At 37.2% G+C, this 20,215-nt stretch overlaps 1 protein-coding gene across 9 annotated transcripts in view; it reads left to right on the forward strand.

Moving 5' to 3' along the window:
* LOC136863383 (solute carrier family 2, facilitated glucose transporter member 5) overlaps window positions 1-20,215 on the forward strand; it is a 437,285-nt gene that overhangs the window by 390,187 nt on the left and 26,883 nt on the right. For all 9 annotated transcript variants that reach the window (XM_067139788.2, XM_067139789.2, XM_067139787.2 and 6 more), the window contains 2 exons: window positions 7,047-7,184; window positions 13,331-13,518. In XM_067139788.2, coding sequence (XP_066995889.2) covers window positions 7,047-7,184; window positions 13,331-13,518 — 326 coding nt within the window. The remainder of the gene's footprint in view (window positions 1-7,046; window positions 7,185-13,330; window positions 13,519-20,215) is intronic.

Genomic DNA, 20,215 nt, shown 5'->3' on the forward strand with positions numbered 1-20,215 from the left:
GCATTTGCCTGGTGTGAAAATGGGAAACCACAGAAAACCACCTTCAGGGCTGCTGACAGTGGGGTTCAAACCCACTATCTCCCAGATGCAAGCTCACAGCTGCACGCTTGTAACTGCACGGTCAACTCACCTGGTGGTCTCATTCCCAGTTGATGTGTAGCTGAAGCTGCTCCTTCCAAATAAAGCAGTGCTGTAAAAAGTGGGCCAACCACCAGCTGATAACTAGCGTATATTTTGAGTTGTACTTCTGAATGTATTACTTAGTGACTGGAACCATTATTTTGATAACTGTGGCTGTTGAAAGCCAGACCCTTCTTTTTAAGTATATTTCATGCTTATTCTTCTACATTTATCAAATCGGGATTTACCTAAACATGTGGGTATGAGAAATGAGAGACCGCATTGTTTAGGTATGCCAACAAGTGCCCGCATAGCGGAGGTTCACGACTGAAAGAATAAAAATAAAGAACAGGGAAGTTCGCTGCATTTATAAATATCTACAGGTGTGGAGGTAATGAGTTTTATCATAATGTTTAATTTTGTACATTCATGGTCTCCATTTTTTATTAATGTACAGTAGGTTTTGTTTGGCATCTCCAAAAATAGTTAAAAGTAAGAGGACGTAAAATTATTAGTTAGGTACGTTGCCGAGTAAATCGTTATGATTGGATTGTTTTTATCACAAGTTTTAAACCTTTTTCACTCCAAAAAATACCTATATTGACCAGTTAAGGGATATCAAATCGTCACTTTAATGATCTCGCCTTCTATATTAATAGGAACTACTGTGAATATTTCTCAACTAAAGTAAACTCGTTTCCTCATCCCGGGGTGGTGCATCTATCTTTTACGCACTCCCCCAGTGGAAGGGAGTTACATGTACCATTTTTACTGCATATCAACCTTTCTGCCATTTGTAAATCTTCAGCATTAAGATACCGGGAATCGAACTCGGACTACTGAGAACGACATCTAATTGTGCTAACCATCACACTGGCGGACATTCTTAACTACAAAACAGATATATAGCATGACTGATGCATGCTTGCAATACACAGGTTGGACACGAAACAATTCACCTATTTGGGCAATGTCATCAGAGCTGCAATAAGGCCTGTACCTGCTTTGATGTGGAATTGTTCTTCTCTAATTGTGTGGGGGAGGGGGTCTTGTATGCAAGATATTTCATTTTCTTTGTCTCGAAAAGCCAGGGGGGCTCTAATATGCAAGGGGGTGTAATACAAGAGTAAATACGAATATTATGATTCGTTCAGTGTTATCAGCATGAGAGTAGAGTTGCTCTTTCCTCGAACTTCACTAAGATGTGCGAACTGTTGAAAGACAGTTCGAAGCTAGTGAAACATTCTAGTAAAAGCAAAATGCCACTGTATGTATACAGAGACTGTTATGATTTTTACCGAGCGAGTTGGCTATGCGGTAAGCCTTTTTTTAAACTTAAAAAAAAATTTTTTTTAAGCTGTGAGCTTTAATTTGGGAGATACTGCATTCGGACCCCATTGTTAGCAACCCTTGAATATTTTCTGTGGTTTCTCATTTTCACAGCAGGCAGATGCTGGGGCTGTACCTTAAGTCCAGTCTCTTCCTTCCCACTACCTGCTCTTCCTATTCCATTGTCACTGTAAGATCTGTGTCAGTGCAACGTAAAGCCAAATCATCGTAAGTTATTATTTTGAAAAGTAAATCTCAGACTCCCTGGGATCATGATGTATCACTTCGTGGGCAGCATTTTACCATGGGCTGCCAGTTGGCCATCACTGTTCTAGAAAAAGCAAGATTTAATCATAACCTTGTCAACTAATTGATCTAATTAAATGAACAGTTTCATGGCCCTGTTGAAAGAACAGTGAGATCCTCCAAGAAACACTGGATATTGATACACAATGGAACCTCAATAAGTTGAACCTAGAATACTTGAATTTGGATAACTCTTAGAAAATATTTATTTTCTAAATAAGAGAAAGTTGGCTGTGATCTTCCATTCGAGAGATGGTGTGTTCGAATCCCACAGTCAACAGCCCTGAAGAGTTTTCCATGGTTTATTATTTTTACACCAGGCAAATGCTGGGGTGAACCATAATTAAGGCCATGGCTGCTAACTTCCCAGGGGCTAGCCCTTTCCCATCCATGTCTTCAAAATCCTTCGATGTGTTAATGCAATGTTAAGCCACCAGTGAAAATAAAATCTTCTGGATGAACTTTCTATATGTAATGGATATCTCAAAAGTTGAATTTCTATAGCTTAAATTTTTTGAATATCAAAGCTTGAGCTATGTTCCAAATTTTAACAGTGTGTGTTAAATTTTGTATAGAGTAATATTATTTATGGTTTAATAATGCCAATAAATTTCAGTTGCAGTGTAGCCTACGTTCCCTCTCACAAGTTGCGCAGAGTCTTCTGTGTTGTGACTTGCGCACACATTGTAGTGCTCAATGTTCGACAGAGCGATATATTCTTTCAATCGAACTGTTCATCATACTGGCCAGTAGTGAAAGATAATTGTACAGTGTTTGTTTGTAAGTTGGTGAGACAGAAGAAAGTTAAAGGCATTAAGTTTGACTGACAAAATGAAAATTTACTTAGGCAGTGTAATTGTGCAACCATATTTGTTCATGAATATCTATACTTTGAGGTCCTTCAGTCTCAATTTATTTAGGTAATTTTCTAAATTAATGTTGCACTGAATTAATTTTAACAGACTGAAGAACCACAGAGCTATAAATTAACTACAGTAGAAGTCCCTTATATTGAGAATTCATAAGGCAAAAAAAATGTACTCTAGCAGATTGTCACTATATAAGATTTTTCTCAAGTCAGGGGAGGGGGGACCATGTACATTAAAATCGGTATGATACAGCAAGCTGTTTGTTCAGAACTTGGGATTTTCGAGGGTGATATCCACACTGCGGCTTAGTTGTTCATTTTATAAACTTCGATACTACGTGAAAGTGTATTGAATTTCATTCTGAAGAAATTTTAGCATCACTCCAGAGGCTTCTATGGCAAACGTTTCAGGTTTCTTATTCAGTCACCTAACCTAACCGTATATATAGATTATATAAAAGTTTCAAGCACCTGCAGAGAAATAACCTCCTCGCTGTAAATTTACATAGAAATAGCCTTTCTGAAATTTAACCAGACGTGAGAAAATACAAACTATCCTCTGAAATCAGTGATGCACTCTGCCATATCTTGAGGCGAATCACATTCTTACTTAATCTATATATATAAAGTAGCTTGTCCTGACTGACTGACTGACTGACTGACTGACTGACTGATTCATCATCGCCGAGCCAAAACTACTGGACATAAAGAAATGAAATTTTGGGCATAGATTCATATTAAGATGTAGGTGCTCGCTAAGAGAGGATTTTTGGATATTCCGTCGCTAAGGGGGTGAAAAGGGGGGTGAAATTTTAAAATGAGTGTGTCTATATCTCAAAACTTTAAAAGTTTACAGATGTAAAAATTGGTATTTAGAATCTTCTTTAAAAATAAGGAAACACGTATTTTTTTGTTTTCAGACAATCCCAATAGGAGGGGTGAAAAAGGGTGAAAAAGGGGTTGAATGCCTTTAATCCGGATACGCTACTTATATCTCAGAAACTGAAGATATTACAGACCTCAAAATTGGTACTTTTGATCGCTGTGAAAAATAAAGAAACGCATATTTTTTGTTTTTGGAAAATCCAATTAATGCGAGGGTGAAAGGGGGGTGAATTTTTAAAATGAGTGCATCTGTATCTCAAAAGTTTTAAAGTTTAGAGATGTAAAAATTAGTATTTAGAATCTTCATTAAAAATAAAGGAACACGTATTTTTTTGTTTTCGGAAAATCCCAATAGGAGGGGTGAAAAGGGGTGAAAAATGTCTTGAATGCCTTTAAAGAGAATACATATATCTCAGAAACTGAATATATTACAGACCTCAAAATTGGTACTTTTGATCGCTTTGAAAAATAAAGAAACACATATTTTTTTGTTTTTGGAAAATCCAATTAATGCGAGGGTGAAAAAGGGGGTGAATTTTTAAAATGAGTGCATCTATATCTCAAAAGTTTTAAAGTTTAGAGATGTAAAAATTGGTGTTTAGAATCTCCCTTAAAAATAAAGGAACACGTATTTTTTTGTTTTCGGAAAATCCCAATAGGAGGGGTGTAAAAGGGTGAATAATGGGTTGAATGCCTTTAATGAGGATACATATATCCCAGAAACTGAAGGTATTACAGAACTGAAAATTTGTAAATGGGATCTCCTTTAAAAATATAGAAACACGTATATTTTTGCTTTTGGAAAATTCAATTAATGGGGTGATTTTTTGAAAGACTATATCTACAGAATATCTGAGAAGCGTAAAATGTTACAGACGTAAATAGTGGATATTTGGAATCTCCTGTAAGTGTAAAGAAACATAGGTGATTTGTCTTTGGAAACTCCACTTAAGGGGAACTAAAATGGGGTGAAATTTTAAAATGAGAATTTCTACAGTATATCTCAAAAAACTTAACATGTACAGAAGTGAAAAATAGTCATTTTTTTATCCTATTAAAAATAAAGAAAAGTGTATTTTTAGTTTTCGGAAATACAACTTGGGTAGTGGCTGGTGGGGGGGGGGGTAAAAGTGACTGAAAATGGTGTTGAATTCTTTTAATTAGGCTACTGATATCTCAAAAATGAAGATGTTACACACGTGAAATTTTATTTTTGGAATCTGCTTTAAACGTAAACAAACACGTATTCTCGGAAAATCCAATGAAGGGGATTTGGAGTGTTAAAGGATAGAAAAAATTAATTGACTTAATTGTATGAGAATACATACATCTAATAAAAACTAAAGTTGTTACAGACGTGAAAATTGGTATTTTGATCTCCTTTAAAAACAAAGAAAAGCGCGTTTTGGGGGGAAACAATCTTGGGGGGGGGGAGGGCGGGAGTGAAAAGGAGTTGAATTCCTTTCATGGGGACACATAAATCAAAAGCTGAAGAGGTTAGAGTGGTGATAATTGGTATTTAGAAGATCCTTTACTATTAAAGGAACAAGTATTTTTTGCTTTAATATCACTTTGTGAGGGAGGGGGGGGGGAGTGTGGAAGGAAGTTAAAAACGTGAATTATTTTTAAGGGGATACTTATATCTCAAACCTGAAGGTAATAAACGTGAACATTGGTATTTGGAATCTCCTTTAAACATAAAGAAACACGCCTTCTTTTAGTTAACTTAACGGCGGTGGGGTGTAAAAGGAGGTGAGACCAATTGATTTTACCGTTCGTAATGTACTTATAAGTAGCCTCCGTTGCTCAGTCGGCAGCGCGCCGGCCTCTCACAGCTGGGTTCCGTGTTTCAAATTCCGGTCACTCCATGTGACATTCGTGCTGGACAAAATGGAGGCGGGACAGATTTTTCTCCGTATACTCCGGCTTTCCCTGTCATCATTCATTCCAGCAACACTGTCCAATATTTCATTTCATTTGTCACTCATCGATCATTGCCCCAGAGGGGAGCTTCGGCAGCCGGCACAATTCCTATTGTCGCCGCTAGATGGGGCTTTATTCATTCCATCACTGATCCTGTCGAATGACAGGAAACAGGCTGTAGACTTGCGATGTACTTATTCTGATCATAAACCGATCATTTTTAATCTTTCCTGGGTTCTTTTTCAACAGCCATATTTTCCTTCGGAGAACGTTCTTAGATTAGAGTAGATTCTCCTGGCATATAAATAAAAATTTAAACACATTTGAAATAAACGATAGGAATGAGATTGGCCGTGAAATTGTTCACCTCTATAATAAGGTCAATAATACACGGAGGTATGTCATTCGTATCGCCAGAAATTCCGCACACTTGCCTACGCGCAACAATGGTGCTGGTCACATTGTTAGCAATGACAATGGCAGCAGATGTATTTTACCGCCAAGTAGCGGTCTTGCATATTGCTGTGTGGTCCAGAACATCAATAATAATAATAATAATAATAATAATAATAATAATAATAATAATAATACCTAAATCCAATTAATTTCAACCACCCTAATAACAATAATAATAATAATAATAATATCCTGGACCGTCGTCAACATGTGCGGACCGTGCTGGAAACGGGTCCTGGACGGGTAATGACTACGATTGCAGTCCGGCCGCCGGTTTATTACCGCCAAGGCACCTAAGAGGACACCACGCCGGATCTCCTCACGGATTTGATCCACATTAAAAATGCTTATAGGAAAGCATGACTAAGATTTAGGAACCCAACTGACCGGGTGGAATACCTGGACCTAGCCCGGGAAATACGAAATCGATTGCTGGAAAGAAAGATTGAAAAATGGGAGGAACGTTGCCGTAATATCTCAGTAAACGAGTCAGATCACGAATATCGGCGGGTTGTATATAAAACGATAAGCATTCAATTATAAATTTCAGTATATTACCGTAGCGAAGCACGGGTATCTTGCTAGTTTCAGTATATAGCATTAAAATTAAGCAATTGTTTACTTCAGCCTTTATTTCTAACAAGTTAACTGTTATTGGCCATGTTATTCACGTATTTATTATGAAAACATGTTCTTTCTTTTCTAATTATCTTTACGGAACAGCAGTCAACAGGTATTATAGATTACGACATTACGTTTGAATGTCGATGAGAGAGCTCGCTAGCAGACATAGCGAGAAAACAATACCGAAGATGATAGATCGCATGCAATAAAATTGCTGGGGTGCATAAATATTGGTAACAACAAATCGTGCAGGCTCAATCGCTTGTAATAACAGATGTTGGTGATAAGGATCTCGCTGTAACCGAAGGATAATACACACTTTAACATGCGAATTTCCAAGCGACAGGCAAAATCTGTCGTTACAGCGAGATTCTCGTTATCTCGTACTTATAACAGACTTACTGTAAGTCAAAATTGAATAGAAATGGCTTTCATCGTAACAGATTATTCATGAACAGTTGCCAGTGTGTTCACATCACTGCGAACTTCAGTGGGATATTGCTTTGCTCTACGTTAGTTTTTCTGATGTTTTCAGGCACTGCAACAAGTTGGCACTACCTCCTGGGATTGTATGCTGTTTTGGTACTGCCTGCGATCATCATTGTACCATTTCTTCCAGAAAGTCCAAAGTACTTATACGCTGTTCGTGGGGAGGTTGATCTTGCAGTTAATGGTTTGTATTGGTTGTATATGTAGTATGTATCTAGTTTTCTTCTTCTACATGTAGGTAGATCATGTAGGGCATGAAAATTTGAAATACAGTTAATCTAACATTAGGTGTTATTTGGAAGTGCAGTTATAAATATCTTCTCAAAATTTATGTACCATAATATAAATTTGGTATTTGTCAAGTGTTTGATTTTAAGATTTTTCAGTATCTTATTTGAATTTTGAATTTAGTAGTGTAGTTGATGGCATAAAAGTTTGGGGCTAGACTTGAAAATTTGACAAAATATTGCGGATGTAGTAAAATATTTTTGAAAATGGGCTTGTAACTTTGGTATCATTTGTTAAGAACAGAAATTACCACCACCGCCACCGTCGCCGCCTCAAAATTGCATCTTTTAAACAGCAGGTTGCTTTAGCTCGCACTGATGCAGATAGGTCTTATGGAGACTATGGGACAAGGAAGGGCTAGGAGTGGAAAGGAAGTGGCCGTGGGCTTAAGTTAAACCCCAGCATTTGCCTGGTGTGAAAATGGCAAACTACGCAAAACCATTTTCAGGGCTGCCGACTGTATGGTTCGAACCCAGTGTGTCTGGAATACCGGATACTTGCCGCACTTAAGCGACTACTACTATCAAGCTTGGTAAAATGGCTAATAAATGTTTGATCATTTAATATTGAATGTTTTGAATTTTTGAAAGATGACATAGCACCAGCTTTCAAAGATGCCAGTTACTATCTTAATGTAGGTTATTGGGTTGTAATATTGGTAATGGAAAGGAACAAACAAGTGCAGATCAAGCCATACATGGAAAGAAAAAAAAACATCGATGAGATTGCATAATAGGATGAACGCAAGAACAGGTCACTGGGGGCAGAGGGAGAAATAGAAAGAAAATACAAAAGTACCAGGACAATACACATTTTCATAGAATCCCACTTCTTCTACAGTGTAAAAGTAGTTCTTTTAAACCAAATGTTCTTAAGTTTGCAGGTAAGAATGGTGTGCAGGACAGTGTCCAAAATTTGGGATGGACGTTAAAAACATTGAAGAAAGTTTACAACATTCCTTATGGGGTAAATTCAATTGAAAACAAGATGAAAAGACAGTATGTAGAAAAAAATACTGGAATTCGTTGGCCAACAGAAGCGTGTAGTATTCATTGATCCAACAAACTTCAATCTGTAGTGTAGAAGTAGTATAGGATGTGAAAGACTCTTCAGAAAGTGCAGTTGTTAAGGTACAGAGCATTAAAGGACCAAATCTTCATATTGTAGGTTTCATTACTTCCACGGGTTTAGAATTCTGGTAACACAAACTAGGTGCATTCAGGAGAGAACACCACCTTGAGTTAGAGGCACTGTATACGAGTAGTGGCAAATAATGGACACAACATTGAAGACATTGTTGGTTTTAGACAACACTCCAGCTAATTCCAGTTGAGGAAATAGACACGAGTTTATTGGGTTGCACATTTGTCGGCTAGCACCTTAACAGCTTCATGTTGAACCCACTTGAACATGTGTAGAGAGCTGGAAAGGCACACATTAAGCAACATCTGAGGGAGATCCCATGGCACTTTAACGGGGGGTAATCCAGCTATGACCCAAAATTGAATTCAGACTTCGCCACCTGGAGATTATCGTTGGTGGTGCAATACAAGCAGTCACCACTCGGATATGCCTACGGTCTGTCAACCACGTGCAGGTACACATTCATGCTGTCATGCAAACGGAAGACATTATTCTGGGGGAAGAAAAAGATTTCGTAAAGCGGTAAACTTCTTGTTCAGTTATTAACTAATTTATCCTTCTCCACAGAATTTTTTTGGGGATACACAGAAAATGTAAATTTCACTTATATTTATTATGGAATTGCAATTGCTTTTTCTGAAGTTGAGATTACTTTTTCTGCAGACAGGGTTTTGGGTTCTGATCCCACTGGTTTCTAGTTGGCCATTTTGTTCTGTACTTAACATCTCTTTGACACGTGCTACAAGTCTGCAACATGACCTAATAGGTTGAAAGTCTTCAGATTACAATGTAGTCATGAAAATTCAACATTTAATACCTATACTGTATCTCAGATTACCTGGGAGATGAGAGTAACAAGTCTGGCAATTTGTGCATTGTAGTTCTTGTCGCATAAAAACGTCAGTCAAGAAATCGCAAGATCGAAAACTAGTTAAAGTAATCAGTAACATGTTATAAAAAGAATAAAACATTTAAACAATCACCAGGGTGAATCAAGATGATATTCAATACAATTCATGAAGGTTAATATACTCAACAATGTCACCTGCAGAAGAAAGATAGGTTACTCAGTTCCCTCTCGTCATCACTGTCAGTCGTTCATTTATCACTATCCGTTCAAAGGTGTAGTCAACTAACTGGTCTATATCCCACATTTCTCTTCAGTTTCGATGTTTTTTACACACATTTCCCAACGTTGAGGGGTCACTAGTTCAATCCCTTCCAGCAGCAGTTTTCTTACTTCTGCAAGCGTGAAAGTTCTGTTGTTCCCAGCCACATGGCCCTTAATTTGGCACCAAACACTTTAGTTGGATTTGAAGAACAATGGTACGGAGGTAATCTTAAAACTTGCCTTCCTGATTGTAGTGCAATATCATCTACTCGATATGTGCCACAAGAGTCCTTAATATGCTATTGGATGACATCAGAGGCAGTGACTACTAACCTCTTCACATTTTCGAGAGTACTACTAGGATTTGTGTCGCTACACTTCTTAAAAACGTTGAGAACACTGTTTTTCTCAACTTCTCAATGCTTTTCCTGTATGCTTTATGTGAGAATGGCTGGGCACACCAATCTTCACCCCATACGGAACTTTAACAAAAGTTATGTAAGCGTAAATTAAAACGGTTAACTAAATCCTAAATGCCAAGACAGACTGACTACCAACTTAATGATATATTACTAAATTTTAGTGGGAAAGAAACTCGTAATATGCAAAGTTACTATCGCACCAATAACACTCGGAACACAGCAGTAAACAGAAAGCACATGGGTTGTATGTTACTTAATGAACCACTACTGTATACTGCAGTGGCTGTTCTGCTCTTGACACATCGCCCCTCTCAAAAGGCACTTCAATACAAGAGTATAAATTATAAAGGATTTAGATGACGTACATAACTTTTACATCGAAATAACATTACTTAACACATGTAAAGTATTTTTAACGCCTTCCCAAAAGCTACCGTACCAACGCATTTATCACTTGTTTTTGGTGTTTACCTTATCTCCCAGGTTAAATAAGGTAGGGTATAGGTAATTCATCATCTGAATTTGCCCTGTCACTTCAGGGTTTCTCACATTCACTTGCATCAATTTCACTTTTTTCACTTCATTATCACTAATTTTTTGGTATTCAACACTATTTAGTAATGACTATTGTACACTCTTTTTGAATTTTTTTCTGGGACTTAATGTCTTGCTAACATTCAAAATGTTAAAACTTCTGAAAAGAACATCACCATGGAAATCACTTGACAGCAAAAGCTTTCTTCCTCTTCATTTTAAATCCTTGTGTTAAGCCTAACTAAGGGCCCTATGTATATGATCCTGATATCTGTTGGTCAATATTACAAACGTAATCTAAAATATATAGTCATAAAAGCATGCAATTTAAAATTCTGGATAAAGACAGTCTTTTGCTGTCGTGGGAGCAGACCAAGTGCGAATAAATTCGTATAAAACTTGGCTGAGGTTAACTTTTGGATTACTCTTTAATTTGATAGTTATATGTAGAATGATTCTGTTAAGTATACTTCAGTTAACCCCTTAATTGGGGAAAAGTTTCATAACTTCAACCAGCCAGTGGGTAATTCAGCACAACATGCACTTTTGGAATGGGTACAGTAGCGTGTGGCAGATGTAAATTCAACAGAAAAATATTTTATTTGATTTACTTGAATTAGTAGTGATATAGTAGAAATTCAATAGCATTATGTTATTACTGTTTTTCTTGTAAACCCGTAAATATATACATATATACGCAGCGTGTTCACACAAAAGTGAATATAGAAAGTGTTCCTTTCATTATTATGACATTTTCAAGTTTTCAGATATGCATCAATAGGTTCTACATACTTTCTGGTTTATAGGTCATTTGGAAATTGCGCACAGTGTGGTAAATACAGAAGCATGGGCAAGCACAAGTGCCACGTCGCATTTCTCACAGCAGCAGTTAGTTTCCCCGTCGGCTCTGGTTTGACAGGCACACATTTTCTTGAGTGATTCCTACTTCCGGTTGACAGGTTCTCAGATAATTCGTCTTTCCTAACCAAGCCATGTTCACGTCACACGGAACAGTTCACTACGATACACAGACCAATTTACAAAAAGTTATCAGAACTATATCGTGACGACAACAACTCACAAATGTAGTAATCTCAATGTACATATGCACAAACAAATTCTTTACGAAGAATTTGGCGCGGACCGCACAAGGAAACACGAGACAGCTGTCGGACTGCCGCCTAGGCGGGAACTGCCCGACTGGCGTGAGACCGGACAAAAATGAATAGGACAGCAATAATCGCATCTAATATGAATGGAATTAGTTTTAAATTACGATAGTAGATGGCAGAAGTGATTAAGAATAGGCAGATGCCTATAGGCTGCTAACCCTATGTAAGAACACATTTAGAATTACAAGAACACCTAAAGGCATCAAACCCAATACTCGTGAGACGGCTGCTGACGCCTTTAGGCGTCAAACCCAGTTTAGGGGTTAATATTTTCTTAGTTGAATTTATCTTGATATTGAGTTGTTTTACTTAAAATTTTAATATAGATATTAATACACTTATATGGAAACAAAGAATCTCTGAACAGATTTTAAATATGCTTATGATCTTATTCCACCCCAAGTTCTGACAATCTGAAAACAAACAGCTTGGCTTCTTTTCATAGAAGAGAATTTACATTATTTCATTATTTGATTTATTTTGCAATTTTCTTTCCATTGCACCAAAAGAGAGGCCTTACGGTGACAATGGGATAGAAACGGGCTAGGAGTGGGAAGTCAGCAGCCGTGGTCTTAATCAAGGTGACATTCCGGGGATAAAACAATATTTTTACCTAATGCATTGATTTTCACAAAACTTTGTGGGGTCACCTACATAAAAGTAGAGATATCGCAAACATTTCTTTCATATACAATAAATTCTTTCTTTTGAAATTTTTAATTCCACTTTTATCATGAAATTTAATTAGCATGCTAATGTAAATTCGTAAGTTGGTAGATAATACTTCTTTTAAAGACACTACAAATTGATTTTTCTGTGCATAATTTATATAAGGAGATATACCGTACTGAAGTTTATGTAATTTTTACGTTCTGAAATTTTGGACTTAAAAATCCCTACTACTTCAAAATATTCTGCAATCAAAAATTCCACATGCAGGTTTCTCAATATAGCTGTGATACATATGCCATACAAATTTTCTTACATTTGATAGAATATGATGGGAGAAAAGTGGGATTTAAATGTGAAATTACTATTGGCAAACAAAGCATTATTACAGTGATAAATTGTTTGAATTCAGCGGAGTAACTTTGTGACAAGAAAAAAAGAAACTGAATCATTTCAATTTGTCATAAACAAATTTCACCAAAGTGACCAAAATCTAGATGTACATCTCCGGAGTTTCATCTTAAGGTACAGCCCCTGCATTAGCCTTGTGTGAAAATGGGGAAACCACGGATAACAATCTTCAGGGCTGCTGAGAGAGGGGTTCAAACTCGCTATATCCCAAATGGAGCATGGCAAACCTGCTTAGTTGTGATTTGATTAGTTTTTGTGATATTAATTTGGGAAACCTAATGGAAATGGGTTGGACTGATAGTTATTTCCCTTCACTAGAAAAGAATGCTAGAGTTCTGCCTCTTCCTGGTACTTAACCCAGTTATGTCTAGCTCCGTGCCTAACTGCTCCCTGACTCCGGGACTGGGTGTTTGTGCCATCTTTTTAACTTAAGATTTCATCCTAAGTAGGTCTCCATCCTCATAGATGTGCAGGTCACCCATGGATGTCATCTTGAAAGACTTGCACCAGGGCTTGTCTGAAGGCCACACACTATTATATACCCAATCATACATTAAAACATCTGTTGCTGTGTTTTCAGAGTTGTGCCGTCTTCGTCAAGTTGCTTTGCCAGAGAATCTGGGTGGTGAGTTGGAGGAGTTATGTCAAGGCTGTGCTGTCGGTACAGTTTGGAGTGTTAGCAGAGTGGTGAAGGCACCAGAACTACGCCTTCCTTTGGCTCTGGTCTGTGCTATGCAGGCTGGCCAGCAGTTCAGTGGAATAAATGCTGTAAGTACTACGAAGGGCCATTTTCTCCAGATCAAGTTAAACCTGGTGTAACTTAAACCCGTTTAACTTTTAGTATTAAGTTTAAACCTGTGTCCATTTTCTCCACCTATTTTTGACACTCGTTTAGTTTAAACGACAGCTCGTCTGTTTAAACTAATGATGTCAAGTCTGTGCTAGCGTTGGTTGCACTGAAGGATTAGTCGAAGGCATGGCCGATTGGAATTGGCCAATGAGACAAGTAATTCAATGACCAACATTTTTGTATTAATATCATCTGTTTCTGGCAAATTAATGCTATCGTACTTATTCTCTTTTGTATGTAGTGATTAAAAAAAATTCAGCGGGATATTCGCTTTACTGGAGCCCCCGTGGCTCCGACAGCAGCCCGTCGGCCTCTCACTGCTGGATACCGCGGTTCAAATCCCAGTCACTCCATGTGAGATTTGTACTGGACATTCCAGCAACACTCTCCATTATAATTTCCATACCCGACAAATATTCCTTTTTTTCCGTAAAATGTACGGTTTTGAGTGTTTTACGGTTGTACGGATGAACGTTATTGTACGGATTTTGAATATCCACACTTGGTTTTGCGTTCTTTCGTCAAATCAGTTTTTGACTTTCGATAGTAGCTGAAGAGATGCAGCAAGACCATCTACAATAATATATTGCTTGGATGCAGTGTTTGAAATTTGACCGGTAAATGTATCGATTATCACTGCGTTTTTGTTACCTGTTCTGCCTCAACTGCTACTTCATTCAATGAGATGTTCCCAGACAAGTAGCAGGTTGCAATTTTGAAGAAAAGAAATCCATGAAAAGTAGCAGGCTGTGAATTTATATAAACCAACTTTAGTAACTGCGTTGTGCTTCGTAGTAGCTGAAAGTCTTTGTGTGCGCGTGTAACATTGGCGGTAGTTCTGAAACTCGTGGAATTGTTTGACGAATTTCTAAGCGATTTAGTATTTTTAGTGGGTTCGTAATGCGTTCAGCTAAGATACGATATCGGTCTTTTCAGGAGGCATATTCTGCTTAATTTCCTTGTTTCATACGATCACGGAAAGTGTTCCTAGTGTTAAGTGAAAACAGATGAGCAGTCGTCAAGATGTAACTTTGTGTAAGTAAGTTATTTAATTTCAGGGGTGATCATAACATACAGTAAAACCTCGATGCATCGTTTTTCTGGGGGCAGGGGGGAAAATGACAACGGATGCTAGAAACATAAAAAATAAGGGGAAAGCAAAATAATATACGGGTACTGTATTGGGACATTTTTCGTTAAGTATTATTATTATTATTATTATTATTATTATTATTATTATTATTAAAAAACTATAATATTGGTGCGTGGCCTTTCGAGTTGTTGCGTGATAGGCGATCTAAGCGCTTATGAAAATACAGCCCTACCTAAGATGAATTCTAATGTTTAATTCGGCAAACACAGCCCCCCGAACCGTTGGAATTGACCAATTAAAGTTAAAATTCTCAATCGCTACTGATCTGCATTTAGGGCAGTCGCCCAGGTGGCAGATTCCCTATCCGTTGTTTTCCTAGCCTTTTCTTAAATGATTGCAAAGAAATGGGAAATTTATTGAACATCTCCCTTGGTAAGTTATTCTAAACCCATTTGAGACCCCTTGAACCAGAGGCCAACATGTGCTAACCATTTAGCTCATACTATACATATCGGTATCAAAATATTGCAACCATGATACAGGCCTACGAGATAAAAATAAAAAGCGTGACTTTTACGCCGTTTCGTTTCAAATTTCTTTACACATTTTGTAATAATTGAAAACCTTTAAGTTCAGTTCTCTTATTGCAAATTAAAGATATACGTGGATATTACAGTGATAACGTGTATTTAGGAAAAGATTCCGTAGACCCTTTGCGAACGATAGGTTAGATACTGAACGCGGCGCGGCTCCCGCAACTCAGCTCGGATGTCAGAGGGGTTAGAAATTCAATGCGGCGCGTCTCGAACGATGTCACGACGACTTGTGCGAAGCTGCCAACTTAGGAACTAGTTACAAGACTAGGCTATGAGAAAGGATTATTGGTCTGGCTTGGTTAGGTCAGGCTTGTAATGAGACTATTAGGCAGAGGGCAACAAAGCAGTCAACAGGTCTCTAGCATCCCACACTCCACAAGGTATTGCACGATTTTTTTTCAACGAAGTTGGCAGCCCTAGCCAGCCTACTGTATACGAACAGAGAAAATGGTGGCAAATTTGAGTTTTATGCTGTCTGTGTTTTAATTCTTCTAAATAAGAATACTTCTAGGGGTCAGTTAGTGGGCCAAGGAGCGTTTGCACCAGGAGGCTCGTAGTGAGGTTGCGCGTTAATAATCTGCACACAGCACTCCAGCCTACAAGATCCTTGTTCAAGACCAGCAACTCCGAATCGCTCGTGCATTCTTGCATAACAGGTTGCCACTATTATATGCTAAGAGTATTGAGCAGTCCCTCTAAATTAAAAAAAAAAACTTTTACGTATATTTTTCTTACGTACGATCAATACGGGAAAATAGTGACAGAGGACAAATAATTTTTTGATAATTGATGCGATAAAATGGTAGTTCCAGTAACGATAGATGCGGAGAAATTTAAAATTGGTTTATATGGAACATTTTTTGGACCGAATAAATTAAACGAATACGCGAAAACGGCATTTCCGGGAACGATGCATCGAGGTTCTACTATATTCGACTTGTATTATTGTTTATAATCCCCCCCTTGCCGTCCCTTTTCATTACATACATACATACATACATACATGCATACATATCCCACGTCGTTCCATCTTAAGCCGTCCTTTTTCATTGTCTGAAAACTGCTACGCATGCGCACGTTAAAAAATTTTCCGCTTAAGGTTCTTCCGGATATCTCTTTTTGAAAGTTTGAAGGTATGTCATTTCATAGAATCTATCAGTCATTATAAATCATGTTGCGAGTGGTGACCCCGTTGTACTAATAGCCTATATATGATTCATTCATTACATCCCTGACTTTGTCGTAGATTGAAAAACATGTAGGTTTTCATTAGCTTTACTGATAAATGACTTGTTTACGTTTGTGCGAAGTGTAGTCATTTAATTTTACCCATTGTTGTCTACAATTTTTTAGAACACACTTTTCTTACTTTTCTCGAACATGCTTTACCATAAACAAGTACCGTGGGCCTAATGCGTATTTTTTATATCTATTGTCTTACGGAACACACGGGAATGTTGAAATATTAAAATCCTGTACTTTTAGCAATATTCCTTTCCTCAGAAAATCGTTTATGTGAATTTCAAGGAAACAAATTCTAAGCATGCTCGGGATCTATTTCCTATTAAAATCCATCGCCCTCGGCCGGCTTCAATCACACAAAGCTCAGATCCAGCAGACAGACCACTGAGGATGTATTATTTGGAGATGTATTTCTTGATTCTGTATTCATTTAAAACATAATCTAGTTGCAGTATGTAGTACTGTAAGCATGATACTCTTCTACCTATAGCATTAATATTTCTATTGCTGGTATGCTGGTGATAGTTAAGATGAAACATTCTTAACTATAATTTATTTTATTATTAGTTTACTGGCAAGCATGAAACACTTATTTTTCTGATCCCATATATATACTAGCAATTACCCGCGGCTTTGCTCGTGTGGATTTCATAATGTGATCAAAGTAATTGTTCCTAGTCATTGTACTAAGACATTATCTGAAAATTCCTAAAGTATAAAATCCCACCCAAAATTTGAGTTTCATTTACCCCAGAAATTCTTTTTAAATCATGTTTGTGGTACTACCTTTTGGGGCTGAGATGACCATGCGACATAGAACTGTACATATGAGACTCCAATATTTCGATGTAAATCATCCAGCATTTTCAACTGCGTGAACACACAAGATAAACAATTCACATCATTGAGCATTCTAGAATACTTGGTACAAACATACCTGTGAATGTATGCAACGATTTACCAACATGAATCAAACTTCAAAGTGTACCTCAAGAATGCTATGCTATAAACATTTTAAGTGTAGGAATTGTATTTTAACAAATTATGTTACTCATGAACAGTACACCAGAATTTTAAGTAACATAAGTCATAAAATATCAACTGTTTCTAAAACCAGAGGACACATATCATTGTATATTTTAATATCACTCATACCATGTGACATTCATTAGATTTAGTAAATGCTTTTTAAATTATGTTAACTTTGGATCTCATGACCAGCTAAGGATGACCTCTGTGAAGGTCGAAACCGGTACTGCATAGCAACAAGACGTAATAAAGTATTGATTAGGTGGATAGTACCCATTCTCTGTAATTGTGAATACCAAGTATCAATATGGACATGAAACTGATAAGATTACGGTTTATCCATAAGATTGATGGAAATTGCAGCGTTTTACGGATGGAGGGTGTTATTTTACGACTTCGCGGACAGAAATTTGAAACGTTGACATTTGATAATCACTCCACTTCAGTACAATCGGTTGTTTGCGTGGGTCGAAGCTCTCTCGGTCTTGGTCGAAGGCAAGTCCACGATAGTCAATAACTCATTCTTTGATATGATCGGTATTTTTAACTGTGTGATGTTTGTGTCGGTCATTGGAATTGAATTTAAAGCTGGGATAACAGTTCTTCCATGTGAATCTTAGTTGTCAACAGGCTTTGCTCCGAAAATTCTTTGTTCCGCTCCGTTCGCTTGTTGTGATTTAACCTATATTCTTTGACGTACTTTTTCACTAAGTTGGCATTCATCGAAAGTTTGGCCTTTTAAGGTTGACATATTTTAATGAAGTGTTTGACTGCCTTGAGTGTTTGTTATAATTTTGTGCCGTTCAGTGATCCAGGTTCATTTCGATTTTCAGTACATATCGAGACATTTGTTCTCGGACATTTTCATATGCTACATTCCTGTTATAGATTATCATGAATGAATCCAATAAGAAACAGTACTACCAGGCATAAAGAATCATTCTGTTGATTTTCTGTGCATACTAAAACCAAGAAAGGGAGAAAACGTTTGCCTTTTGCACGGTATGTGGGAGTGATATTAATATTGCACATGGTGGAAGAAAATATTTAAGTGATGAGATAACAAATACAGTAGAGACAATACGCGACACTGAGCGAGATATCGAGGGACAGCTATTGGAGCTCTCTAGCGAGTAGACCTGAAAACTACTGATTCTGTCATAAGAGCACGTGTATTTGTGTGTGAAGTTTTTGGTGTTATTTATACGTTTTCAGCGAGTTGACATAGTGTATCATTCCTTGATATCTCCTCTCAACATGAGGGGAAAGGTATGTGCTGTGTTTGGCTGCAGTAACTATGAAGTAGAGAAGAATGCGCTGTCTTTCTTTTGCTACCCTTGTGACAAGAAAATGTAATATTGTGTTTACATACATATTCTTCCAGTGACAAAGGGATTTTTATAGTACTTCATAATCTTCTGACCTGCTCGACCCATATTTTAACTGGCTTAAATATAATACGCATATTTTATTGTATAGTGCAGCAGTTAACCTTCAATACCGATGTGTTGTTGTAGGTGTGATCTGTGGGTTTTGAAATGTCACAGAAGTGATTTGGATAAGGTGTACGAGAAAGAAGGAACGTTACATTTGTATAAGAATTATAAGATCTGTTCAGATCATTTCCAGGCCAGTGACTTTAAAAATTCGACTATATAGCGAAGGGTATGTTACATTTTAACTCTAATTGTACGTACATATTCCTCAAAGCATCACTATCGAAAACATTTTCATACTTTTCTTTCTTTTATCCCTCTTCTCAGATTAAAGCCGGGATTTTATAGATTTTCTGTTAGTAGGCTTAATGTAAGAGGAAATTTGTCCAGCTTTTAAATGTTAATTCATTGCATCATGTGTGTAAGGAATATGCTGATATTTTTATTGACAAGTGTCTTAATGTGATGAAACAATGTTTTTTAATGAGAAAAAAGACAAATCTAACCGTAAAAGTTCAGGCAGGAATGCTAACGCAAAAAAAGTAATGCATAAATGAAAGATCAACCCATTTCACAGCAGTCCTTTTGACATCTTGTTTATATGTCTAATTTCAGTCTTTAAATAATTACCTTTTAAATAATTCTTCATTCATTTATCCAGAATTGCTTTAGCAACTTCGAAGTTAATCTCATTAATACTTTCTTTCTAGACGTAATTTATCCGTTTTCGTATATGCATTTCCATTGAAATTTGAATTTAGCGAGATTTTTCAGGTCAAGTCACTAGGAGTGCCATCGTCGAATTGCCTCCCATTTTATCAAGGCTAAATCCGTAAGTGTCGCGTATTGTCTCTACTGTATTTGGAGATAGTTATTGGCATTCAGACTTCGAACATAGTGTACGATCTCCAGGATAGGCTACAGATAAATCCCTTTTCTTTTCATCAGTGAGAAACTACTTTTGTATTGTCTGTGACTACATCATCAAGTTCCCGCAGATGCACATTTTTCTTCCATTCGTTTTTTTCTTGGGAAAGTTTTGCATCATGTTATGCAAAGAAGAGAATGAAACTACAAATGAGGTGATGAATGAGCTTCAGAGGCAGTTCACAGCTCTTCAAGAAGATAGACACTTTGGCTGCAAATCAAGATGCTGCAAGTGATTCCAGTTGGGCAAAAATATCAAAAATTCGTGGAGCCGATGGACTTCCTAAGTATA

Source organism: Anabrus simplex, chromosome 2 (assembly GCF_040414725.1).
Source record: "Anabrus simplex isolate iqAnaSimp1 chromosome 2, ASM4041472v1, whole genome shotgun sequence".
In the NCBI taxonomy this organism is placed as follows: domain Eukaryota; kingdom Metazoa; phylum Arthropoda; class Insecta; order Orthoptera; family Tettigoniidae; genus Anabrus; species Anabrus simplex.